The sequence below is a fragment of the Syngnathus acus genome, chromosome 22, assembly GCF_901709675.1.
Source record: "Syngnathus acus chromosome 22, fSynAcu1.2, whole genome shotgun sequence".
Classification (NCBI taxonomy): domain Eukaryota; kingdom Metazoa; phylum Chordata; class Actinopteri; order Syngnathiformes; family Syngnathidae; genus Syngnathus; species Syngnathus acus.
This window is the reverse complement of record NC_051106.1, coordinates 4,331,129-4,350,710: the sequence shown is the minus strand read 5'-3', so window position 1 is coordinate 4,350,710 and position 19,582 is coordinate 4,331,129. Positions and strand designations below refer to the sequence as shown.

The 19,582-nt window shown below is 42.2% G+C and overlaps 1 protein-coding gene across 9 annotated transcripts in view; it reads right to left on the bottom strand.

Annotated features, from left to right (window-relative positions):
• LOC119115980 (ryanodine receptor 3-like) overlaps positions 1-19,582 on the bottom strand; it is a 55,966-nt gene continuing 36,384 nt past the window's right edge. For 2 of the 9 annotated variants that reach the window (XM_037240968.1, XM_037240973.1), the window contains 56 exons: positions 19,247-19,467; positions 19,005-19,095; positions 18,437-18,577; positions 17,380-17,534; positions 17,215-17,293; positions 16,828-16,917; positions 16,601-16,747; positions 16,454-16,516; positions 16,277-16,352; positions 16,082-16,205; positions 15,889-16,004; positions 15,748-15,815; positions 15,566-15,687; positions 15,403-15,452; positions 15,177-15,237; positions 14,332-14,570; positions 14,057-14,138; positions 13,842-13,972; positions 13,416-13,736; positions 13,106-13,346; positions 12,953-13,040; positions 12,790-12,882; positions 11,059-11,229; positions 10,920-10,979; positions 10,716-10,850; positions 10,524-10,636; positions 9,415-9,511; positions 8,758-8,867; positions 8,637-8,688; positions 8,528-8,578; positions 8,368-8,467; positions 8,227-8,306; positions 8,080-8,156; positions 7,918-7,991; positions 6,997-7,014; positions 6,526-6,606; positions 6,361-6,449; positions 6,139-6,267; positions 5,965-6,069; positions 5,559-5,640; positions 4,141-5,459; positions 3,996-4,054; positions 3,761-3,932; positions 3,595-3,681; positions 3,321-3,518; positions 2,656-2,786; positions 2,546-2,588; positions 2,326-2,453; positions 2,198-2,258; positions 1,982-2,128; positions 1,740-1,874; positions 1,518-1,674; positions 1,379-1,443; positions 1,204-1,304; positions 953-1,004; positions 1-879 (listed from right to left, as the gene is read on the bottom strand). In XM_037240968.1, coding sequence (XP_037096863.1) covers positions 784-879; positions 953-1,004; positions 1,204-1,304; positions 1,379-1,443; positions 1,518-1,674; positions 1,740-1,874; positions 1,982-2,128; positions 2,198-2,258; positions 2,326-2,453; positions 2,546-2,588; positions 2,656-2,786; positions 3,321-3,518; positions 3,595-3,681; positions 3,761-3,932; positions 3,996-4,054; positions 4,141-5,459; positions 5,559-5,640; positions 5,965-6,069; positions 6,139-6,267; positions 6,361-6,449; positions 6,526-6,606; positions 6,997-7,014; positions 7,918-7,991; positions 8,080-8,156; positions 8,227-8,306; positions 8,368-8,467; positions 8,528-8,578; positions 8,637-8,688; positions 8,758-8,867; positions 9,415-9,511; positions 10,524-10,636; positions 10,716-10,850; positions 10,920-10,979; positions 11,059-11,229; positions 12,790-12,882; positions 12,953-13,040; positions 13,106-13,346; positions 13,416-13,736; positions 13,842-13,972; positions 14,057-14,138; positions 14,332-14,570; positions 15,177-15,237; positions 15,403-15,452; positions 15,566-15,687; positions 15,748-15,815; positions 15,889-16,004; positions 16,082-16,205; positions 16,277-16,352; positions 16,454-16,516; positions 16,601-16,747; positions 16,828-16,917; positions 17,215-17,293; positions 17,380-17,534; positions 18,437-18,577; positions 19,005-19,095; positions 19,247-19,467 — 7,374 coding nt within the window. In that variant the 3' untranslated portion in view covers positions 1-783. Of the gene's footprint in view, positions 880-952; positions 1,005-1,203; positions 1,305-1,378; positions 1,444-1,517; positions 1,675-1,739; positions 1,875-1,981; positions 2,129-2,197; positions 2,259-2,325; positions 2,454-2,545; positions 2,589-2,655; positions 2,787-3,320; positions 3,519-3,594; positions 3,682-3,760; positions 3,933-3,995; positions 4,055-4,140; positions 5,460-5,558; positions 5,641-5,964; positions 6,070-6,138; positions 6,268-6,360; positions 6,450-6,525; positions 6,607-6,996; positions 7,015-7,917; positions 7,992-8,079; positions 8,157-8,226; positions 8,307-8,367; positions 8,468-8,527; positions 8,579-8,636; positions 8,689-8,757; positions 8,868-9,414; positions 9,512-9,864; positions 9,965-10,523; positions 10,637-10,715; positions 10,851-10,919; positions 10,980-11,058; positions 11,230-12,271; positions 12,287-12,789; positions 12,883-12,952; positions 13,041-13,105; positions 13,347-13,415; positions 13,737-13,841; positions 13,973-14,056; positions 14,139-14,331; positions 14,571-15,176; positions 15,238-15,402; positions 15,453-15,565; positions 15,688-15,747; positions 15,816-15,888; positions 16,005-16,081; positions 16,206-16,276; positions 16,353-16,453; positions 16,517-16,600; positions 16,748-16,827; positions 16,918-17,214; positions 17,294-17,379; positions 17,535-18,436; positions 18,578-19,004; positions 19,096-19,246; positions 19,468-19,582 lie in introns of all 9 variants that reach the window. The other 7 variants (XM_037240971.1, XM_037240974.1, XM_037240966.1 and 4 more) reach the window with 6 other exon arrangements.

Sequence of the window (19,582 nt, the reverse complement as noted above, 5' to 3'; positions counted from 1 at the left end):
TCGTTTCCGGCAATATTTTATTTTTGTCCCATCAAAAGAAATGCACAAATCTGCAAAGCTACTACATACAAACGGCCATACAATAGCAATTCCACGGTTGCTGTTCCAAGTCAACTCCAATGTCGTTTATACAACATTTAACGTTTGCATGTATGCTGCATTCAGCAAAACAAATGACATTTTCTTTTCTCATTTTAAATGAAAAAAGTCTGTATCGGTAGTCTACTTACTCACAATAAGAAAAGACAGCACAAGGGTTTGCATAGCTTCTTTGTAATGTAGACTCGCTACTACAGTATAAGGCACTTGGTGGAAAACAATTTTAAAAAATTAGATTTGACATAATACCGTTTGCCCCCTACATTTCACTTGCAAAATTACACAACAAATGCACTTCACTCTTCTTTTGGCATTAAGTCTCAACATTCTCAAAAGAAATAGTTTGGATTCTTGTGCATATTTTGACTGACAAATTGTCTCATAACTCCTACGCCCACTCGAGTTTCTCAAGGAGACAACATAACATTGTGCAATGATTGGGGGGGGGGGGAGTAAAAGAGTAAAAGGCAATGCAGTGCTTCGGAAAGCCAAAACCTGACAAGGTAAATTGGAGGCTGACATCCGAAGTGAAGGTAGCGAAGGCAGGCAGCGCTCTTCCTTGCTTGATCATTTATACCGCCCTCGGCTCAGTGTGGGTCAGGACGTTCATGGGTGCACATTAGAGGAGCAGCGCACCCCCCCCCCCCTCTCCTCCCGGATGGGGGTCAGGTGAAGGAATCCGCTTTAACCCAGCTGATCTTCGTACTGTTTGCGGAAGCAGTCTCCGGCTGGGAAGAAATCCCAACAACGCTCCTGGTACATCTTCCACACATATGACTCCTGAGGCACACACATAAACAGTATAGTAACATTCAATCAAATTGAATTGACCATAGAGTAAATCATGCTGCACCTGGCCAGTGTGCTCGGTCTCATCCTTGTTGATGAGGTACATCAGGAAAAACCTTCAAGCAAAGCAGAGTCAGTGAGCGGAAAACACATCTAGCATAGCAACACAACTAAATTAAGGAACTAGATTGAAATGTCATGATGTTAGAATGTGTAAAGAAAAGAAAACTTTAACTGCAAAGTTGCCGTCATAGATAAATACAGAAAAAAAACCTCAATGTTGAATGGAATTTTCCTTCCAAGTGGAATACTCACAGGTAATTGGCCAAATTGTGCTCTTGCAAAGTGTGAGTCTCAAAGCCATGAGGCGTTGTGTCAAAGTAGTCGTTTCCGATCCCACAAATGAAACATTTTGTCTGATGAGGGGAAAAAGAAAACATATAATGAGAAGGGTTCATCCTGTGTCGGTTCATCTGAGATCTTCTCTCACCTCCATGTCTTCTTTGACTTGTTCCTGCTGGTCTCTCAGCTCTCCAAAAGCATCAATGATCAAACCTGCAACCATCAAAAAATTGTGACTTCCTGGATAGCTTAAATAAAGTGGAGAGGGCGAAGACAAAATGTCTGACCCTGAATGATAGCCAAGAGGATGACGATGACGAAGAAAAAGAAGGTGATGTCGAAAAGGATGCGGTACAGCTCGTAGGGATCGCCAGCCGGGTCTTCAATCTCATCACCGATGCCACCCCCCGCTCTTACGCCCACATACATGTGGAATAAGTAGCACTGCGGAGGAAAGCTGACACTTACAACAGGTTCCACTCTGCGGACTTTTGAAATATTTCTCTTACAGTCATCATATCGTCACACTTCATGTCTGGCTCGTCGTCATCTTCGCTCTTGTTGTAGAACTTCCTGAAGAAGTTGAAGGCCACCACAGTGTAGAGGTAGACCACGACGGCCAGGAGCCCTACCGTCAAAACCAGCTGTGACACACACAAGCGTTGTTGGAAAGGAACATCCATCTATTATTTTATGACGTTTAGGGTTTACTGATTGGTGCACACCCTGGAAAAAAGACGATCTAACTGACCTGTTTGCCGTTATGGGTGACCGAGGACAAAATGGTGCGAAGCGTCTTGAATCCCATTGCGATGTCCAGCAGATGTGCAGCAAAGAAGAAGTTGTTATAGTGGCCCAGAATGGACATGGTCGTGTACCACACAAGGTAAAGGAAGGACTGGTATGGAAAGATATTTAAAATTAATTCAATTCTCTTTTATTCATCCAACCAACCATCCATACGTACATTGTCTGTAAACACCACCCCCATTTTCCAGATATGATACATTGTATCGATTGAGCTCAACCTGAGGACAGAAAAAGAATCATCAATATATTTCAAGTGGATACCCCCTTAACCATCTCATCTCTTACCAGGACACCAATGAGGCCTCCTTGGTGACGGCTTCCTCCGTCGGATTAAAATCCAGAGCGCTTTTGTCCAATCCCAGCAGCTCTGCAATCCTCTCGGCGCCATACAAGTCGCCGTACTTTTTAATCACCTACAAGGCAAAGAGGATTCAAATATTTGTTTCTCAGTGTTGTCATAAATATATAATATTTTGGTTTGAGAGTTCAAAATACTCAGTCTTACCTTTCGTTTGACAAATTTATCCCAGTAGTTGTTGGGGAAAGACCTAACAAAACAAAATGAAAATGTGGTGAAAAGATAAAGCACAAAACATCAAAACAAGACATACGTACGGTGTATTAATGACCATCCTGTCCCACTGTCCTTTAATATCATCATCTGACGGCTGCTCGGTGATGTAGAGTCCAGCAAACTCCAACTTTCTGGCTATCTCCTTCTCACGCTTGAACACTACCAGTGGAACCTTGCATGCAAACAATAAGTCACTTATAAATTCCATTGTGGTGTTCTAATCATCTGTATTATGGCTTGTTTCATTTGGTAAAAAACAGTGGTTCCTTTTTTAAAGCACTTATCGTTGTGCTCATAAGTATTTTGTGTGATAGAAGTATGTGAGGTTGTTTTCACTGGCGGAGCTAGGATTTTTTTTCTTGTGGGGGCCATGGGGTGGCCCAAAAAAATCTTCAGAAAAGGCTGAAAAAAATTCACGATATGTTACTTAATGTGGAAAGAAATCCAGAAAAATCTGAAAATACTCAAAAGTCAATTACCTGGCGTGGCACCTGGTGTGGTCCAAGTATTTTTCAACATTTGATAGAAATCTTAAATTCAAAAAAGCAAAAAGCTAAAGAACGGGTCGTTTTGAAACGGTGAACGTATGTGATTCAACATGACAATTTAAATGCCATAAAAGAACATGTGCCCCAATGCTTTTGTCCATATAGTGAACCCTATTTATATATGCAGTGTTAATGTCCATATGGGTATTTGTGTGTACCTTCAGGTAGTAGTATCCCACGACACACAAAAACGATATAATCGTGTGCAGTATTGCCAGACAGCGAAGAGTTGGCGCCATGTAGCCCGTACTCTCTTGTAGGATAAAATATTCAAGAGAGTTATCTTCTTCCTCTTCCTCTACAGTTCTCCCATGACCATTCCAAGGATCCTCATCATCAGAGTTATCGCCTGTCACCTTATAACATTAGAAGAAGATAAAAAATGGACTTTATTATTTCAGACACTTGCAAGATGCTTTTGTTGCAACTCACTTTATAGAAGAGAAGAATGAAGTTGATAGCAAATGCGACAAACAGTGCCAAAAATCGCAAGTTGTAGAAGTTCCTGGCCAGGTAGTTCTATGAAATAAATGTAGAAAATATCCATCAAATACATTTCAGCCATTAATTGGAGGAGTTCGATGAAACATATTCTGACCAGCATCTTGGTTTGGTAGACTTCCAAGCCAGCAAAGAAGCTGGCCATGAAGGCCTCCGGTGGGTCTTTCTTTACATCGAGCCTCTTCTTGGGGGCTTTCTTTCCCATTGAAATAGCCGGAGGGGCTTCATCCTTGGCCTTGTCGTGGTCCTTCTTCTCACCATCATCAGAGCTACACCGAGAAACATCCCGTTAAAGAAATGTGGCAAGAGAGCCCTTTGAACAAAACACTCACTCTGCTTTCTCTGAATCGGATTTGTAGTCTCCATTTGAAGCCCGCTTCTTGGCAGCCATCTTGAAAACAGATGAACAATTATTCGTGTGATTACTCATCAGTGCAGAACATAATTAATTTCATGTGCTTTCCACTTGAAACGAACCTGAGCCTTCTTCTGCTTGACAGCACTGGCTATGGATGGAGCATCGCCCCCGACCACCACCTCAGACACGTCCCCCAATCCAGGCTCTGCTCCATGCTTGCCTTCCTTCTTGGGCTGGATGTTGAGCAGCTCAGCCATCAGGTCTTCCTCGGCCACTTCCCCCTGAGCCATGTGACCCATTTCGGTCAATGCCGACGCCTCATGCGCCTCCATCTTGTCTGTCTCCAGAACATCTCCATGGATCCCAAACTGAGTGGGATCAGGCATGTTTCCCAGAATGTCTGTGACCTTCATGTTCTTTGCCCCTTCAACGAGGCCACCCCCAAACATGGTGGTCCACAAAATATGGAAGAAACCCCAAACCAAGCTGTAGACAAAGTGGAAGAGGCCGGTGATGATCATCCAGAAGAACGCAAAAAAGCCGTGTACCGTCTCCCTCACGCTCATCTTTCGGAATTTTCTGTACTGCCGTTTCATGCTCTTGAAAGTCAGCATCTGGCGAACGTGGCAGATATTCTTTCTCATGGAGATACAGGCGATGGTAAATGCTGATGAAGACTCCAACATCATATTCTCCTCCTCTTCCTCCTCCTGGTTCTCCGCCAAGCTCTGGCTATCATCTTCATCTTCTTCTTCCTGGCGCTCCATCGGGTCCGGCTCTGAAATCTGCGAAGCTAGTTGCATCTCAAAAATGGTATCCTCGCAGAAATTCACAAACAATTCCATCTTCTCGCTTTCTCCGCCTTCATTGACGACATCAAAGATGAATTGTCGCTTGGACTCCTTCACCTGAGGCTTCTCCCATTGCGTTCGACTCGACTCGCTGATGTCGAAGTAGACTCGTTCGATGCGCTTGGCTCCGCCCATGATCTCGATACGACCCAAGTAGGGTTCAAAGTAGCTGAGGACACTCTCGGCCAGATCCTGGAACGTGGAGAGGCGAGCATCGTGTGGCATGTGCTCCGAGAGGTTTGTTAGAAGAACGGCCACGTTGAAGCCAATGTCCTTAGCGGGCTCATGGAACCTTTCCACAAACTGCACGTAGTTGAACATGTCATTCTCATCCGCCTCGGCGCAAGACAGAAGAAACTCAATCTCCGACTGGGAATACTGCTTCTGGTTCTCCATGGACTTCTGGAAATCCTTCTTGGAGATAAAACCTTTGCTTTCGGCATCATAGATCTTGAAGCTGTCTGAGGTGGTCAGGTCCTTTAACTTGAGGAACATGTCAAAGAACTTGAGGATCATTTCTACATTGCTGGACGATTCCACCAAGGTGTCCACCATTTGTTTCCCGATGGTCCCATTGACGACATTTCCTGTAATGGGATACGGAAATAATGTGCACGTTGTATTATTGCTTTGACAAAGCAAAAAAAATGTTTTTACAGATTCATGCTATGACATATAGCGTTCACCTTCGAGAAGAGAGAGCATCATGACGATCATGTCCTTCTGCAGGTCCAGCAGCTCCTTTAACAATTCAATTTGACTGGAGTCCTGTTAGAGGATAAAATCAGGACTGTGACAGCTGATGGCCTCCATTAAACTACGCTGTCCATTCCGTATGGTCTGCTAGTGGAGATCTGCCCTGCAAGGCCCCCAAAGTGTGCTTCTCGGTAACCTCCATCCATCACAACCAGGGTTAATGCTATTTTCTGTCTAAAAACAGATGTCTCACCAGCCTAACTCATTTGAGGACTTTATCGATTCAGGACATCATCAATCTCAGGAGATCTTCCATATGTTAAATGTAAAAACCTTTCACATTTGGTAGCACTAATGTTATGTCTCATTGATATTAAGACGGCAGATATTTTATACCTGGGATAACTTCATTTGCATATTTGCAAAAACATGCAGGAAGCCCACGACCGCATCCCACAGTCTGCTATGAGCCAGACTCTGTTGGTTGCCTATGCATGGACCCTAGAACACACAGCACAGCTCTCGGTTCATAAATTTCTTTCAGCATCGTATCGTGCGTAGTGATGATACCTGTATGTACTCGGTTAATGAGTTGAAGACCTGCTTAGCAACCGCAAGCGCTTTGGAGAAGTTCCTCTGACCCGCTTCGTCAATTATGTCTTTTCCGGAGTAGTACCAGTAGAAATCACTGATGGATTCCTATCGTGAAATGTTAGCACATGTCAGATAGTGGAAAATATAATAGGATAGACAATTTAATTTGTAGGACGAGCTCATAACAGAAGATCCAACCTGAAGTCTAAGCAGATAGTCCACAGTACTAATAATGATGTTCACCGTAGTTGTGTTTCCTGTCTGTGTCCTTAGAAAGTTCTGGAAATCTACAAATAATGAATTGACCGTCAGCATTTATTATTTATAAATGACAGAACATGTGAAATTGGTGTGTGAAGATACCGTTGTTGTGACCCTCACACAGAAGCTGCAGAAACCTAAAAAGATCCTTAGTGAACTCATCATTTTGAAGCACTTTGGAACCTGCAGAGACAAGAAAACAAATGAACGGTTTGTTTTTAACGGTAAAGCAAAAATGTAATAATAGGAATAAAATTGCAAAACTGTTTCTATTCTGGCAAACAAAGCAAATATTTCTCTCTTGTATTAGTATAATCCATATGAAAGCAAACCAAAATAACTGGCAAGCACTACTTCTTGAATTTTGGTCACCTGACCGCGGAGCAAGCAACAGATCTATATCAGATGTTAAAACGAGCATGCGTGCATTCCGCCCAGCCTGAATTAAAACTATAAATAAGGAATAGGAAAGTGCTTCTATTGCATTCAGGGTGCAAAGGGAGGAAAGATCAGAGCAATCAGGTTGTCAGCATTGCATAGAAGAGTAGAGTAGAATCTAAACCGTGTATTTACCCCGCTCACTCACGTTGACTGCGACCGAAGACATAAAAAATGATCATAGGAACAGACACAAAGCAGACATAAGCAAATTGACATTGATATTCAACGACAACCACGGGAGAAAATGATCGTACTCCAGATATCACACATATATTAATTTGTAACGTGTAAGCTTGCAAGTGAAGTTTTAAAATAAAGTTTACTCTCTACAGGCGGGGGATTAAAACAGTTACCATCACTTATGCCTGAGTTGATGATGTGGAGCAATATGCATTATGGAATATATTTTTCCGTACATATAACTTTAAGTACTCTTGCACAATCTTATGGACTCCGTAAATGCAAATTAATAGGTTACATTGTTATTGATTATTAAATTGATTGTGCAAATATATCTTATGACATTATCAGTGACGATGCAAACCTGCCGTCAAATTGATATATTTGTTCCATGTAGTAAAAATATTTTAATTGATGTCACTAAGTAGATGTAATTGGTTGACAGGACTTGAACACGCATTAACAGGCTCACTATGTGATGATGATATAAACATGAAACAAAAACATGATGTAAAAATGAAAATGGAATTGTGCAACTCCAGAAGGGCTCTGAATTAATGCTTAAATGACTTATGCGTGAATGTATTTGTGTATGTGTGTACAGTATTTTTATTTGGCTGACTATTAGCAAAATTGTGTGAACACTAGATGGCAGACTTTCACTTTTACATTACAATGGTCACATAAGAAACTGTACAGCATTATTATAAAATTATGGGGGGGGTGTATTTCGTTAGATCGATGAAAAATAACTCCTGGATTAGCAAGTATGTGTAGCTCAATGAAAAAATATTTTTCTTTTATCTGGAATTGACAACATTGACTTATTATAAAGAAAACTCTTTTCACGATAATGTTGGAGCTTTTACATACTTGATCCTTCCTCTGTAACCATCCCGAGACCTTCTGCTTTGTTTTGTCTCTCGAAAGCATTGAGGTCCAGCACACTAAGAAGAAAAGATGATTGTCACAATTTAGTTTAGTTCCACATGACTAATTTGAAAAAGCGTGGAAAAAAGCGACTGTCTTCCTTACCTGCAAGACATCATTAGTCCAGATAAGCTTTTGAAGAAGCCGACATCTCGCTTCTCTTTCAGATAGTCCAACATTTTCTGTCCACAAGGAAGTTAATTAAGTTGATGCAGCCAATTAAATCATTCCTGGCTCTGCAGCAACCATTACCTGCTGCACCAGAATGTTTCCGCCATTCAGAATGGAGATGCCCAATTTCAGGGTGAAGGTTACCATCGCATCCAGACGACCTATTGACCTCACAGTATGAATTACACGAAGCAAATCTGGTGAAAGTTTCAGAGTTGATACCTTTACTAGCACCAATCATCTGGAGAACCATCTCTGCAGCCCCGCGATCGTGCAGTCGGGCTTGCTGGTACAACATCTTTTGCTTCTCCATTTCCTTCTCCTAAAAAAACAAGACAAGCATCAGAAAAAGAAAGACTTTTGCTGTTTCCTTTAATCGTACCTCAAAAGTTTTCTCTTTCTCGTCATTTTCCTCTTCACCTTCAGCACAACTCTGTGACGGAAATATGATGTAAGATCTGTCCGTATTTGTATATGAGACAATAACATACCTTTGCCATCATATCTGCGTAGGCGATATATAAAGGATCATCTTCCAAGGAACTGAAATAAAAAGATAAATATTGTTCAAAAATGCATAGTCACATGATATCGTGTTTCATTTGTGTTCACCTGCACTCTGTGAGAGCATTATGGCTGAAATGCAGAACGAGCTGGTGAAGCGGATCGGGCTGCTTTCTAATCTCCTCCTCTTCCTCCTCTTCCACTTTGTGATGTATTTTCTGGACAAGGCACGGCTTCTCGTTATTAGTTATACAGGACATGAATGAATTGCGGCGGTACCTGATTATAGCTCGCTCTTACCTTTTACACAACAAGATTTTAAGTGGATGCACTGGAAGCATGCAGACCATCAAGCGCAAGCATGGATTCGCATGCTAACTAACACACAGAAGCAGAGGTGACATGCAGCAGCTTTGTAAAGAATAAGGATTTGCATGATTCTACAGTAACCCATGACTCTCCTTATATTTTTACAGAAAGTAAAAAACAGTTCTTTCCGTAGAGCTACTTTGCTGCTATTTGCATTGAGGTTTTTGAAGACAAAACAAAAATTGAATTGATAAGTTCTCACGACTGGGAAAAAAAACCACTTCAATTGCACAACTGGTCGACATTGCTCTGACATCAGCGGTGATGTCATGCTTGCTCCACAAATGTGCCACTTGACTGATAAACACTATCACGCATGTACAAGAATGTCACAGGTACAACAAGAGGAGGAGGGGCAAACCTCCCAGGACAAGGTTTTAGACTGTAAGTACTTACTGCAAGATCCTGTACTAGCTTCTCCTCAAAAGAATACTCTTCTGTTTCTATCCATATTCTTTGATAGGCCAGAAGGAAGAGATTAATAGAGCGATGCCTAGGGAGGGGGTAAAAGGAAATTAGTCTGGGTTGGATCAAAGCAGAGGAAAGGAGGCAAGCAGGACCTTCAGAAGAAGTTGTTCAGGGTACTGGTACATCCCACTGGTCATACAGTTTCAATGAGAATGATCGGAATGAATGAATGAGGGGAATCAGAAGAAGCAAATTGAACCCAAGAGACAACCAAAATCTGCAAATTTCTTTCTACTTGACCCCGTTGTGTCTTATAAACCAACAGACGGACCAGTGGCTAAAACAGTCGGGATATTTGAAGGAATGGAAGTTAAGGTTGGTGCCTGGAGGGAAGCGTGGTGTCGACAACATTGTCAACGCGGGTCAATGCAACATTACCGTTAGCATGGAGAGCAGACTGTCATAGTCTGAGTTCTCATGCATTTTCTCCAGCCAAATATGTCGGTAGGCATTCAGGAAGTAATTATTGTTTTTGTCCCTGAGGGAGGCAAATACAGTACAGTGTGACATTGAGGATGCAACAAGATTTTTACTGATTATAGTTTGCAATTTTGCAACATCCTTTCCATGCAGGATCGTCGTATCCGGCAGCAGAAACATGTCTGCCGTGGAAACAGAATTTAATAAATGTTTACTTTGCTGGGACATATTTCAGTGTCAACAACGGGGAATGAATGTGACATACTGCCTGCCAGGCAGGCCGGCAGGCAGGTAGGTTGAGCACAAATTGAAGGTGGCCGCCCTCCTGCTTGGGCCCCATAATTGTTTTCCTCCTACTGTAGCTTGCTTCCTGTAATTGAGTTACAGACCAGCAAGGCATGAAATTACTGGTGTCCCTTTTTTGTATTCCTTGAAAACATCTGCAGGCCAAACATTTTTTCCTACAAACATAGAGCGGGAGCAGGTTGTGAAAAATGGAGGTTGTAAGTCAGAGACGAGAGACAAAGTGTGTTGCTGCTGATACTTTGGGAATTTGACCAATTTGTGTGTTTCAAATATTTGCTGTAAAACATCTGCGAGGAGATGTTTCTCAATACCTCGGCAGATTATAAAGTGGAGCCATTCGGAAACAGGCAACGACTGCTCTTTTCCGCTGCTTGGACAGCAACTTCTGCCAGACACATTTCTTGGATCTTAGTGGTTGCTCCACCTAGCAAAAGGAAGAGAGTATTTGTTTTGACAAAAAAAAAAAAAACTCCAGACAGTGTGTGAATATGCAAATGTTCTACCTGTTCCAAGTTAAAAACAGCAGCGGAGATCCTCTGAATACGATCCACCACCCTCTCGGGGTCTGGGGCCCCCTCGCCTCGAACCATTATATCTTTGTAAAGGTTTAACTGCCACCTCACAGCGGGGTCTTCTGACTGGGAGCACATTTTCGAGTAACGTGTCAGATGTACAAGCTTGGAGGCAATAGCAAAGTCCGTTCTCACCTTTTCTCTGAGGTGAAGATTTTGCCGAATGTGATCTTTTACCTCGTCGTCTGTGTCCCTCTGTAAAAGCAAATATTGACCAGCTTGGACGCAAATCAAATTTGATGACACTTGTCCTACAAGCGGATTTTAGTCTGACCAGAAGATAGCGCGTCTTGGCCAATGAGATGAGCTCCTGGTCCCCCGGGGTGCACATGTTGAGGCCGATTGGAAGCATCTTCTTGAGAGCAGCCACGATCAGTGATGTCTGGATGGAGTAGAACTCACCACGTCTTTTCTTGTGTTTTCTCTCCTGGTCTTGTCCGCCAGACTGAAAATATACAATTGTTCAACATAGCAGTCAAAATAACAAAAAGAGAAAAGCATTCATAAAATTGTCTAAGGAACTATTTTCCCTGTAAATCAAACCTTTAAATCCTGTTATATCATTTTATAGTGTTCTCAAACTGGATTACTAGAAAAGCAAGACTACATTGTTTTTCCAGCCCTGGCAGAATCAATGAAATCACATGCTTCACTGAAGCGTAACATCTCACAACTGCTAACCAACAGGCTGTCGCTATTCAAAAAGATGTTTGCCTGGGAAATAGAATAGCTGGGAAGAAAAAAAGAAAACAATTTCAGCTGAACTGAAGCAGACGACTCTCTAAAAACAAAACTGTACTGTACATGTACATACACACATTTGTTGGTAGACAATTATTGGTACCTTTCTATTAACGAAAGGAAAAAAAACTGTAATCACAGACATAACTTGGATCTGACAAAAGTCATAACAAATAAACATTTAACATCAATTGTTGGATTTATCTATCTATCTATCTATCTATCTATCTATCTATCTATCTATCTATCTATCTATCTATCTATCTATCTATCTATCTATCTATCTATCTATCTATCTATCTATCTATCTATCTATCTATTATTATTTTTATTTATTTTCTTTTATTAATAAATAGGCACCAACATTTTTGTCCACCTGTACTCTATATTCACATTAACATAAATACACACACATACATAGTACATATTACATCTCACCACAAATATACACACTAGAGGCAACTATTCTCCAATACAGTACACCACAATCTATCAAACAATGCACATTTGGCTACAAAGAGTCCGGACATCATAATTTTACCCCTAAAGACAAAAGAAAAAAAAAAAGAAAAGGAAAATCACAATGCCACAACATTAATGAAAGCAGCGGAAGACACAAATAAGATATGGGACATAATAATAAGACTTGACTATAAATTACAAGGTACAGAGGCACAATGCTCTATTGGCCTTTCAGCTTAATGAGCCAATAAGCTGTCATGTAAACATGCGCTGCGTCACTCTACCTTTTCCTTAAAGGACTGTACGAGAACGAGAGAGAGAGACAGGAAGGGAAAAAGACAGGCAGATAGCAAATAAGGATGACAGTTAATGAAGGTGCACATGCACCACTTGTGTGCAGGAATATTTGTTTCTGATGGATGAGGGTTAGTTGCATACATATGTAAAAGCAACTACATTTACATAGTGTTAGAATGTTCTTTGTTGCCATGATTTCTTCTATGAATTTTTCCTGTTTGATTCAGAAGCTTTTGAAGGAGCGCGGTATGGCTAATTTGTAAACAAGAGTATTTCCACGTGCATGGATACAAAGACAATTCAAGGGATTAGGTCTAAATCACCGTGGAGGCTTTACAGTGGAAAAGCATAATTAGAGAGACAAATCAAGGAACGGTTTTCGAAAAAAAGGACTACTGTTACAAACAGATGCACCTTAGAAAAAAGATAAGACCCTTCTCTCATCAATACACGATAGAAAACCGTAATAATAGAAGTTTACGGGGAGAAACTCTGGAAAACCAACCTTTGACATCTTGGTTTTATTGTCTCCAGTCAAGAAGGAGAGGTTGTTGATTTCATTCTGGACCACAAAGTTCTGCTCTTCTCGCTTGAAATTCTGTGGGAAAAAAATCAAATGATGAATCTGTGAAGGAATCTGTGTTCAGTCATGATTACTTCTAGCTTACATGTGACTTGCACCAGAGGATAAAAATCTCAGCAACCATCTTGAAAAGCTCATTTGAGTCAGCATCCGGTTCTTTCAGCCATCTGGACCTGCAGCAGAGGAACATTTGACTCTGACCTTGCACACTTACAAAGCTCCATCATCCTGAGCCAACCTGTTGTTGTCCACATAGCGTATGAGCATTGGGTAAAAGGCATAAAGGTCCCGGCAGAGCACGGCAAACTCATCCAGGATGAGCAATTCGGCCTCCTGTGTGTCTCCCTTGCTGTCTGCCTTCAACAGCTCCTCCTCGGCCACAACCTTCACCGTCTTCTTCTTCAGCTTCTCCAATGTGGGCAGGAAGTGACTCTTTAGTAGGGTAGTGCGAGCTTTGCTGATGATGGGCTGCACATACACTGGAATCGTAAAGAAGTATTTAAATAAGCATTTGCTGTATTCAGAATTTTATTATTTTGTTTGCCCACCTGCAATCCTTTTCATCCACGAGGCCTCATCAATGCCCAGATTGTTGTTGAGGATTTTCAGGATGTTGCCCAGAATGAGGCTGAGGTGCTCTGAGGTGACGGTGGAACACGTACTGCTACCACCAGCTGGTTGGTTCTCAGGCCCCCTCTCCCACCAGTAGGAGAGGTAGTTACAAAGCATGGGCAAGACCACCTCAATCACATGGGGCATCTCAGTGTACCGCACTCCAGATTCAGCCATGTCGTTGATGTCCTTTATGAGCCCGTCCAGCCGGGGCATCCCGGGACACATTTGTTCAACTGAGTCCGGAATGCCGAGGACTAAAGACACCAGCGTGGATTATATGTTCAATTAAAAAGCTTCAGAAAGGACTACAGGAGAATCACAGCAGATTGGGCACCTTGGTAGGACGCCGTGTAACTTACTGGCTCGTTCACGGCCACTCTTGGTGGCAAAGACTGAGAAGGGGTTGTATATGTTGAGCATCGGCTCCAGGAAAGCCACCGGCATGGCCCCCGCCAAGGTGGCCAGACAATGGCCGAGCGCTGGCAGCTGTCTGAGGGACAAAGGTCAAGGCATGAAATACAATGACTTAAATCCAGTGTTCATAGAGGAACCTCACAATCAAACATGTGCATACCTTTCCACATAGATGTTTTTACCGGTGCCCAGAGCGTAGAGGCTGGTCAGGATCCGATAGCAGGACACTTGGACATCATCCACTGGAATAGCAAAGAAGGAAACAAGATGAACTGAATCATGTTACAGCAGATGAATTGGCCTTTATAGAACCAAACACTTCCTACATGTTTTCAAGGACATGGATGGATTGAATGTCATGCTTCAGAATTCTCAAAGTGATGAAGGAACATCAATGTAGGCCTAAGTGATGATGTTATAGCTGTGAGAACTTACAAAGCAGGTCTATGCCAAAGTGATGTTGCGTGATGTGCTCGAACAAAGCGGTCAGAATTGGGAGAAGAGCCACCGTGGTGTAGTTGATGTTCTGCGATACGCCTTTCATCTGGGAGCGCGAATGAGTGAACTTCCCCAGTTTCAGGTTCTCGAACGTCCTCTCTAGGTCCTCGGCGGCATTCTCAAAGAACGTCCTGAGCCCGACCCTCACCAATTCGGAACCCGACTTCATCACCGTCCTGCCGTAGTAGAAAATGCTCAACACTCAGAGAGACAGTAATTAGGTAATAAACACGACATGCACTTCATAAAATACGAGGCATCCACCCCCACAAGTGTGATTTATTCAATTATTACATAATTATTTTATTTACATTAAATCCAAGGTGACTTTGCGAGTGTCCGAGTACGGAAACACTGTATGCAAAGCATTATTATGATTAGTTGGTCTATTTTCAGCATTTCATAATTCATAAGCTAGCTAAACAAATAACAAGGCTCTGATGTGTCCCAGTAGAAAGGAGAAATGAAAGGCAAGACACAAGATGGCCTTCATTACGTGTGAGCTGCATTAACAAGCAGCACATTGGAAGCCTCGGGCGTCATATGCCGCATGAAACTTGTTTGTTTAATTAAATGCCAAAGGACGCACTTTGCTAATGACAGCGATTCCCCGCAAGAAAAAAAAAAACACTACGTGACAAATATGTTTTAATCACGTTACAACACAAATTATTTGAAGCTGTAGTTGAAGCAGGTTTTAAAAGGTCTTCATTTGAGAAAGTGCTTTTGTTGATATGTCGGTAATATTCTTCAGAGTATTATTTTTTCATGTCTACACTCACCTGGTATCCAGCGTGTGTGCCAGGATGTGCAAGCAGCTCACCATGGTGGTCGAGTCACTTCCTAGGAGGCGTGCAGAAGAAGAACAAACTTGCTATGACCTTAAAAATTCAAACCAAATGCTTTTCTAATAATATTTACTGTAGTATTTTGCCAATATTTAAAATGGGATTTCTAATTAATAACAACCCTAAAAGTTGAGAAATTTGCAGATGTTTAGCAGCTTACCAAAGAGAGAGATCCTATGTCTGACAAGAGCTGCCAGTTTACAAAATAAGCTGGATGCGTAAAAGTTAGAAAAGGGAAGAAATTGAGAAATGAGTAAACAGCAGGAGGAAAGAGTGTAAATAAAATTTGTCGTCATGCGGTGATGCATAGGCAAAGCGGTGACCTGGTGACCATTTCTTTCTCCTTGTTGGAGGCATAGCCGCTGCTGCTCAGGTTCTGGTTGGGTGATGATAGGAAGTAGAGGGAGTGATTCTTGAAGTATTGATCAATGAGCGGGAGGAGAACCTAATGAGGCGCAACAAAGGTTACAATTTTACAATTATGAGGTATTCATGACATTCTTACTTTGGCAAAAAACTTGATTTCTTGCTCATGAGGTGACCTGTCTGTTTTGCCGCTGGCAGCCATGGCCTCTGGATTCAAGGAATATTCCAATTAGAATGGAATAAAACGGTTTTAATAATCACATCTGTTCCATTTCCATACCGAGGTGAGAGATGAATTCCTGGGCGGAGTCAACATACTTGAGTAGCTTCCTGAGGAACCTGTAAGCAAACCTTTTCTCCATGGAGGAAGAGTCCTGATCCAAATCCCTCAGACCTCTGCAACGCAAAACAGTACACAATGATTGCTTGCTGATACTGACCAGCAGCTCCTCAAGGAACCTGCGTTAGTCCACCTTGTGATATGGTAACCACTGATCTGTAGGAACCGGAAGAGATCCTGAGCCTTTTCTCGATCACGAGCCTTCTCCTTGGCTGTCAGCGTCTCATACGGCACCAGCAAAGGGTGCGTAGCTCCGCCTAAAAATCCAGTGTCCAATCAGCCATTCACAAAAATAATGTATCTGGACAATGAGAATTTATTGCATCACCTCTACTTCCAAGGTCACTTTTTTTTCTTTTGGCCCGGATGTTATGGTAATTTTCAGCCACCACCTCCACCATCCCCTTGGACCAAAGACAAAGAAAGCAAAGATGTGCCTCAATACCAATCAAAATTGGGTGAATTGTGTGAATAAAACAAAAGGAATAATTGTGTGGTGACTCACTTGCAACTCTCTGGATAGGATCACATTGCTTGTGTCTATTGGACTGGGATTAAAACCGTTTGCCTGAAAAGACGGTGGAGTGAACTGGTGAAAGGATTCTCTTGGTATTCATTCGTTTATAGAGAATGTACAATTTTTCCATCATACCTGTGAGACCTGAGATATCTTTCGTACTTTTTCATTTTCCCTCTGATGAGACATGCTCTCTCCGTCTCTGGCCCGGTCAATGCTCCAGCCCATTGCCAGCATAGTTTTCAATGACTCCCTGATTGGCCATCTGTAAATGTCTTTCTCCTTCACATCAAGAGGCAACGGAATGAAAGAAACAAGAATCACATCTTTTCTCCAAAGTCATCCAAAGTGATTTTCCCTACCTTCTCTGTCAGAGCTTTGTATGTCCTCAGCTGTGGGTGAATTCTCGCCTTCTCATCCACACAATCTCCATATTTCCAACCAAGTAGCACCTGGAGAACAATGGCAGTTGATTGTGATGGATAAGGCAGCTTCTTTATTGTTCCTCAATATACTCCACACACACTTTTGCTCTATGTGGCTGTTTATTTGTTTTCACAGACGCAACAATGAATCATGTGGCATACTAAAGATTGCGCAATAGCCCTTCAATATATAAACAAGCTAGCGTACTGTCATGAGAATAAAGGTCTCACAATAGTAATTTTTTCTGCAACCGCTAGTCGAGCATAATTTATTGCGGTAAGGATGTAAAAAAAAAAGTTTGAGGACGGTGGCTTTGGCCTTACCTTCTCCGCTGACCATTTCTCGTGAGAATGTTCAGCATACTTGTTGACAAAGTGTTCAAGCTTCTCTGGGAGGGCAATGCTGTAAAAAAACAAAGGTCTACTTATCTTTTTTGTACCACAACGTTTGTAAACAAGCATGAACTGTGTAGGTCCAGTGTGACGTACTTTGCAGTTGTGATAGGTTTGGGTTCAAAGTTGCCATGAGTATTTACTGAAACTATTTCCCCAACAATGGCGGCATCCACATAATCAGGCGGCAAAGCTCCAGCGATGGCACTGAGGCAGGGCATTGCCATCTTGAACAGCTCTGGATCATATTTCTACTCAAACGGGTGAAAGTGAAGCAAGTCATTCATTACTTGCGCCTCAAACTTGGGAGGCGAATGAAGAAACGACAAGACAAAGAAGAAGCTGTAGAAGAGACGTTAACGATGAATTAGTTTAAGAGCTGAAGCACTAGCATGCTTAGGGCTCTAGATCAATAACAGCCATTCCGATATTGATATTTTTTTTTTTAGGCCGGCACTCTACATAGGCTCTTTTCATGAGCATGCATTTTGATAAATGTGCTGAGTCCAGACATTTGCAATACCTCAAGGTATCAATGCCAAGATGATTCTTCGGACAAATATATAATCATATCTCAATCTGACGGGATTGAAATGAAATATCCTTTATTTGCTCCTTGTTCCCCAGACTCCCTTTAGAATATTTCGACTCCTTATAGTTTTTAAATTCCCAGCTGCTCAGTATATTCACATATTAGCCAAGCCTACAGCATGATTCCATTTTAAGGGACTTCCTATGTCTGTCCCAATTTACATGCATAGGGGGGGTAATCTGATTACGACTTCCACCGCAATCCTTGGCGGCGTATGCCCTCTCTCAGTTTGTCTAGCAGGCAGGCTTTTTCATTTGACCTATTACATTACATCAAAACAGAAGCAGCGGGAAGCTAGCGGCAAACTGGAGGCTTGCCGAGCAGTAAAATCTGCATTTCAAAACATAAATTTAAATTGTATAGCTATAAAATTGTAAATCTACTTGTGATTCATATCGTGTTGTAATTGGTTTCTAACTGTCACAATTATATCTTTGAGAGGAACAAGAGAAAATAATGTTTGACACACTGACTGCTTGTTAAATGTCTGGGCGTTGTTTGAGGTTAGTTGTTGCTGTGTTGGTGGACTTGGCGTCTTTGTAAATGGACGAGATGCCTCACCCTCTGGGATAATGAATCAAACACTCCCCAGAAGATCTTCTTGGTGAGCTGGAGTTCATCCTCCGAGGCTGTGCCGTAGCTACCCCAGCCTGATGGAAGGCAGTAGTACTTCCAGTTTTGCTCATAATGATTGGTTAGCAGCTGGAGGACAAACAGGGTTGAAAGGTCACAACAAAATAAAAATGTTGCACCTCATTCTTTTAGAACACTAACGATAAGATTTAAGAAGTTTGTGGAAATGCACAGAAGCGACATCCCAGGCTCAGCAAGAATTCGTTCCAAAGGTGTCAACGTAAAAGTGTGTCGCCTATTTCACAGGCCAGTCACATCTTACCACACTTTTTTTCCCTGCTAGTGGCTGAGCGGAGCCAACAAGCATATAATCACAAAATCCACTACTTTATCCACATGTTCGTCCTTCCTTCAGAGGTGTGAGAACTGGCGAATAAAACTGTTATCGTAGTCACACGACATTCTGAGGTATGCAGATGAGGCAACAGGGAGGAATGCGATAAGATATTTAAACAAAAACAAAACAGTATATAAATAAAAAAAATGTGTTGGCCACCCTGAGAGGCATCTTGCAGTATTCAGTCAGCAAGGGTACGTCAAAGACGAGACGATGCAGAAGCTGCTGCAGCATTGAAGGGCGAAGGTGCCTGCAGAAAAAAAGGTGGGAAAGAGATAAGAGTGCTCTCCCCGAGCTGATTTTAACCACCGTCACTGACTTCCGAGACAAGCCAGATCCGATTTATTGTTAATCTCAACCCCTGTCGACGCAGATAAATGTGCTTTTTGTGCTCTCCTCACTTGCAGACAGCTAGCAGGCACTCCTCAATGGCATCTCTCTGGGCTTTGGTGAGGGAGCGACCCTTGGAGAGGCGGTAGATGGTGTGCAGGGTGGAATCGATGAGCGTAGCATGGTGTTCGGTGCCAGCAAAGAGGGGAGCGCAGCGGGTGAGGAGGGGGAGCATGGCTGAGCCGATATAACGGTTCATGGCCAAAGCTGTCTCGGTGGTGCACAGACCCTCCTGCGGGGAGAGGAGGAAAATTACATTTTGATAGCTCATGAATCCGTGAATGATAATCGGTTCAGCTGTGAGATTTAGAGTCCAACCAAATGGCAAATAGTTTTTCTACTTTAGT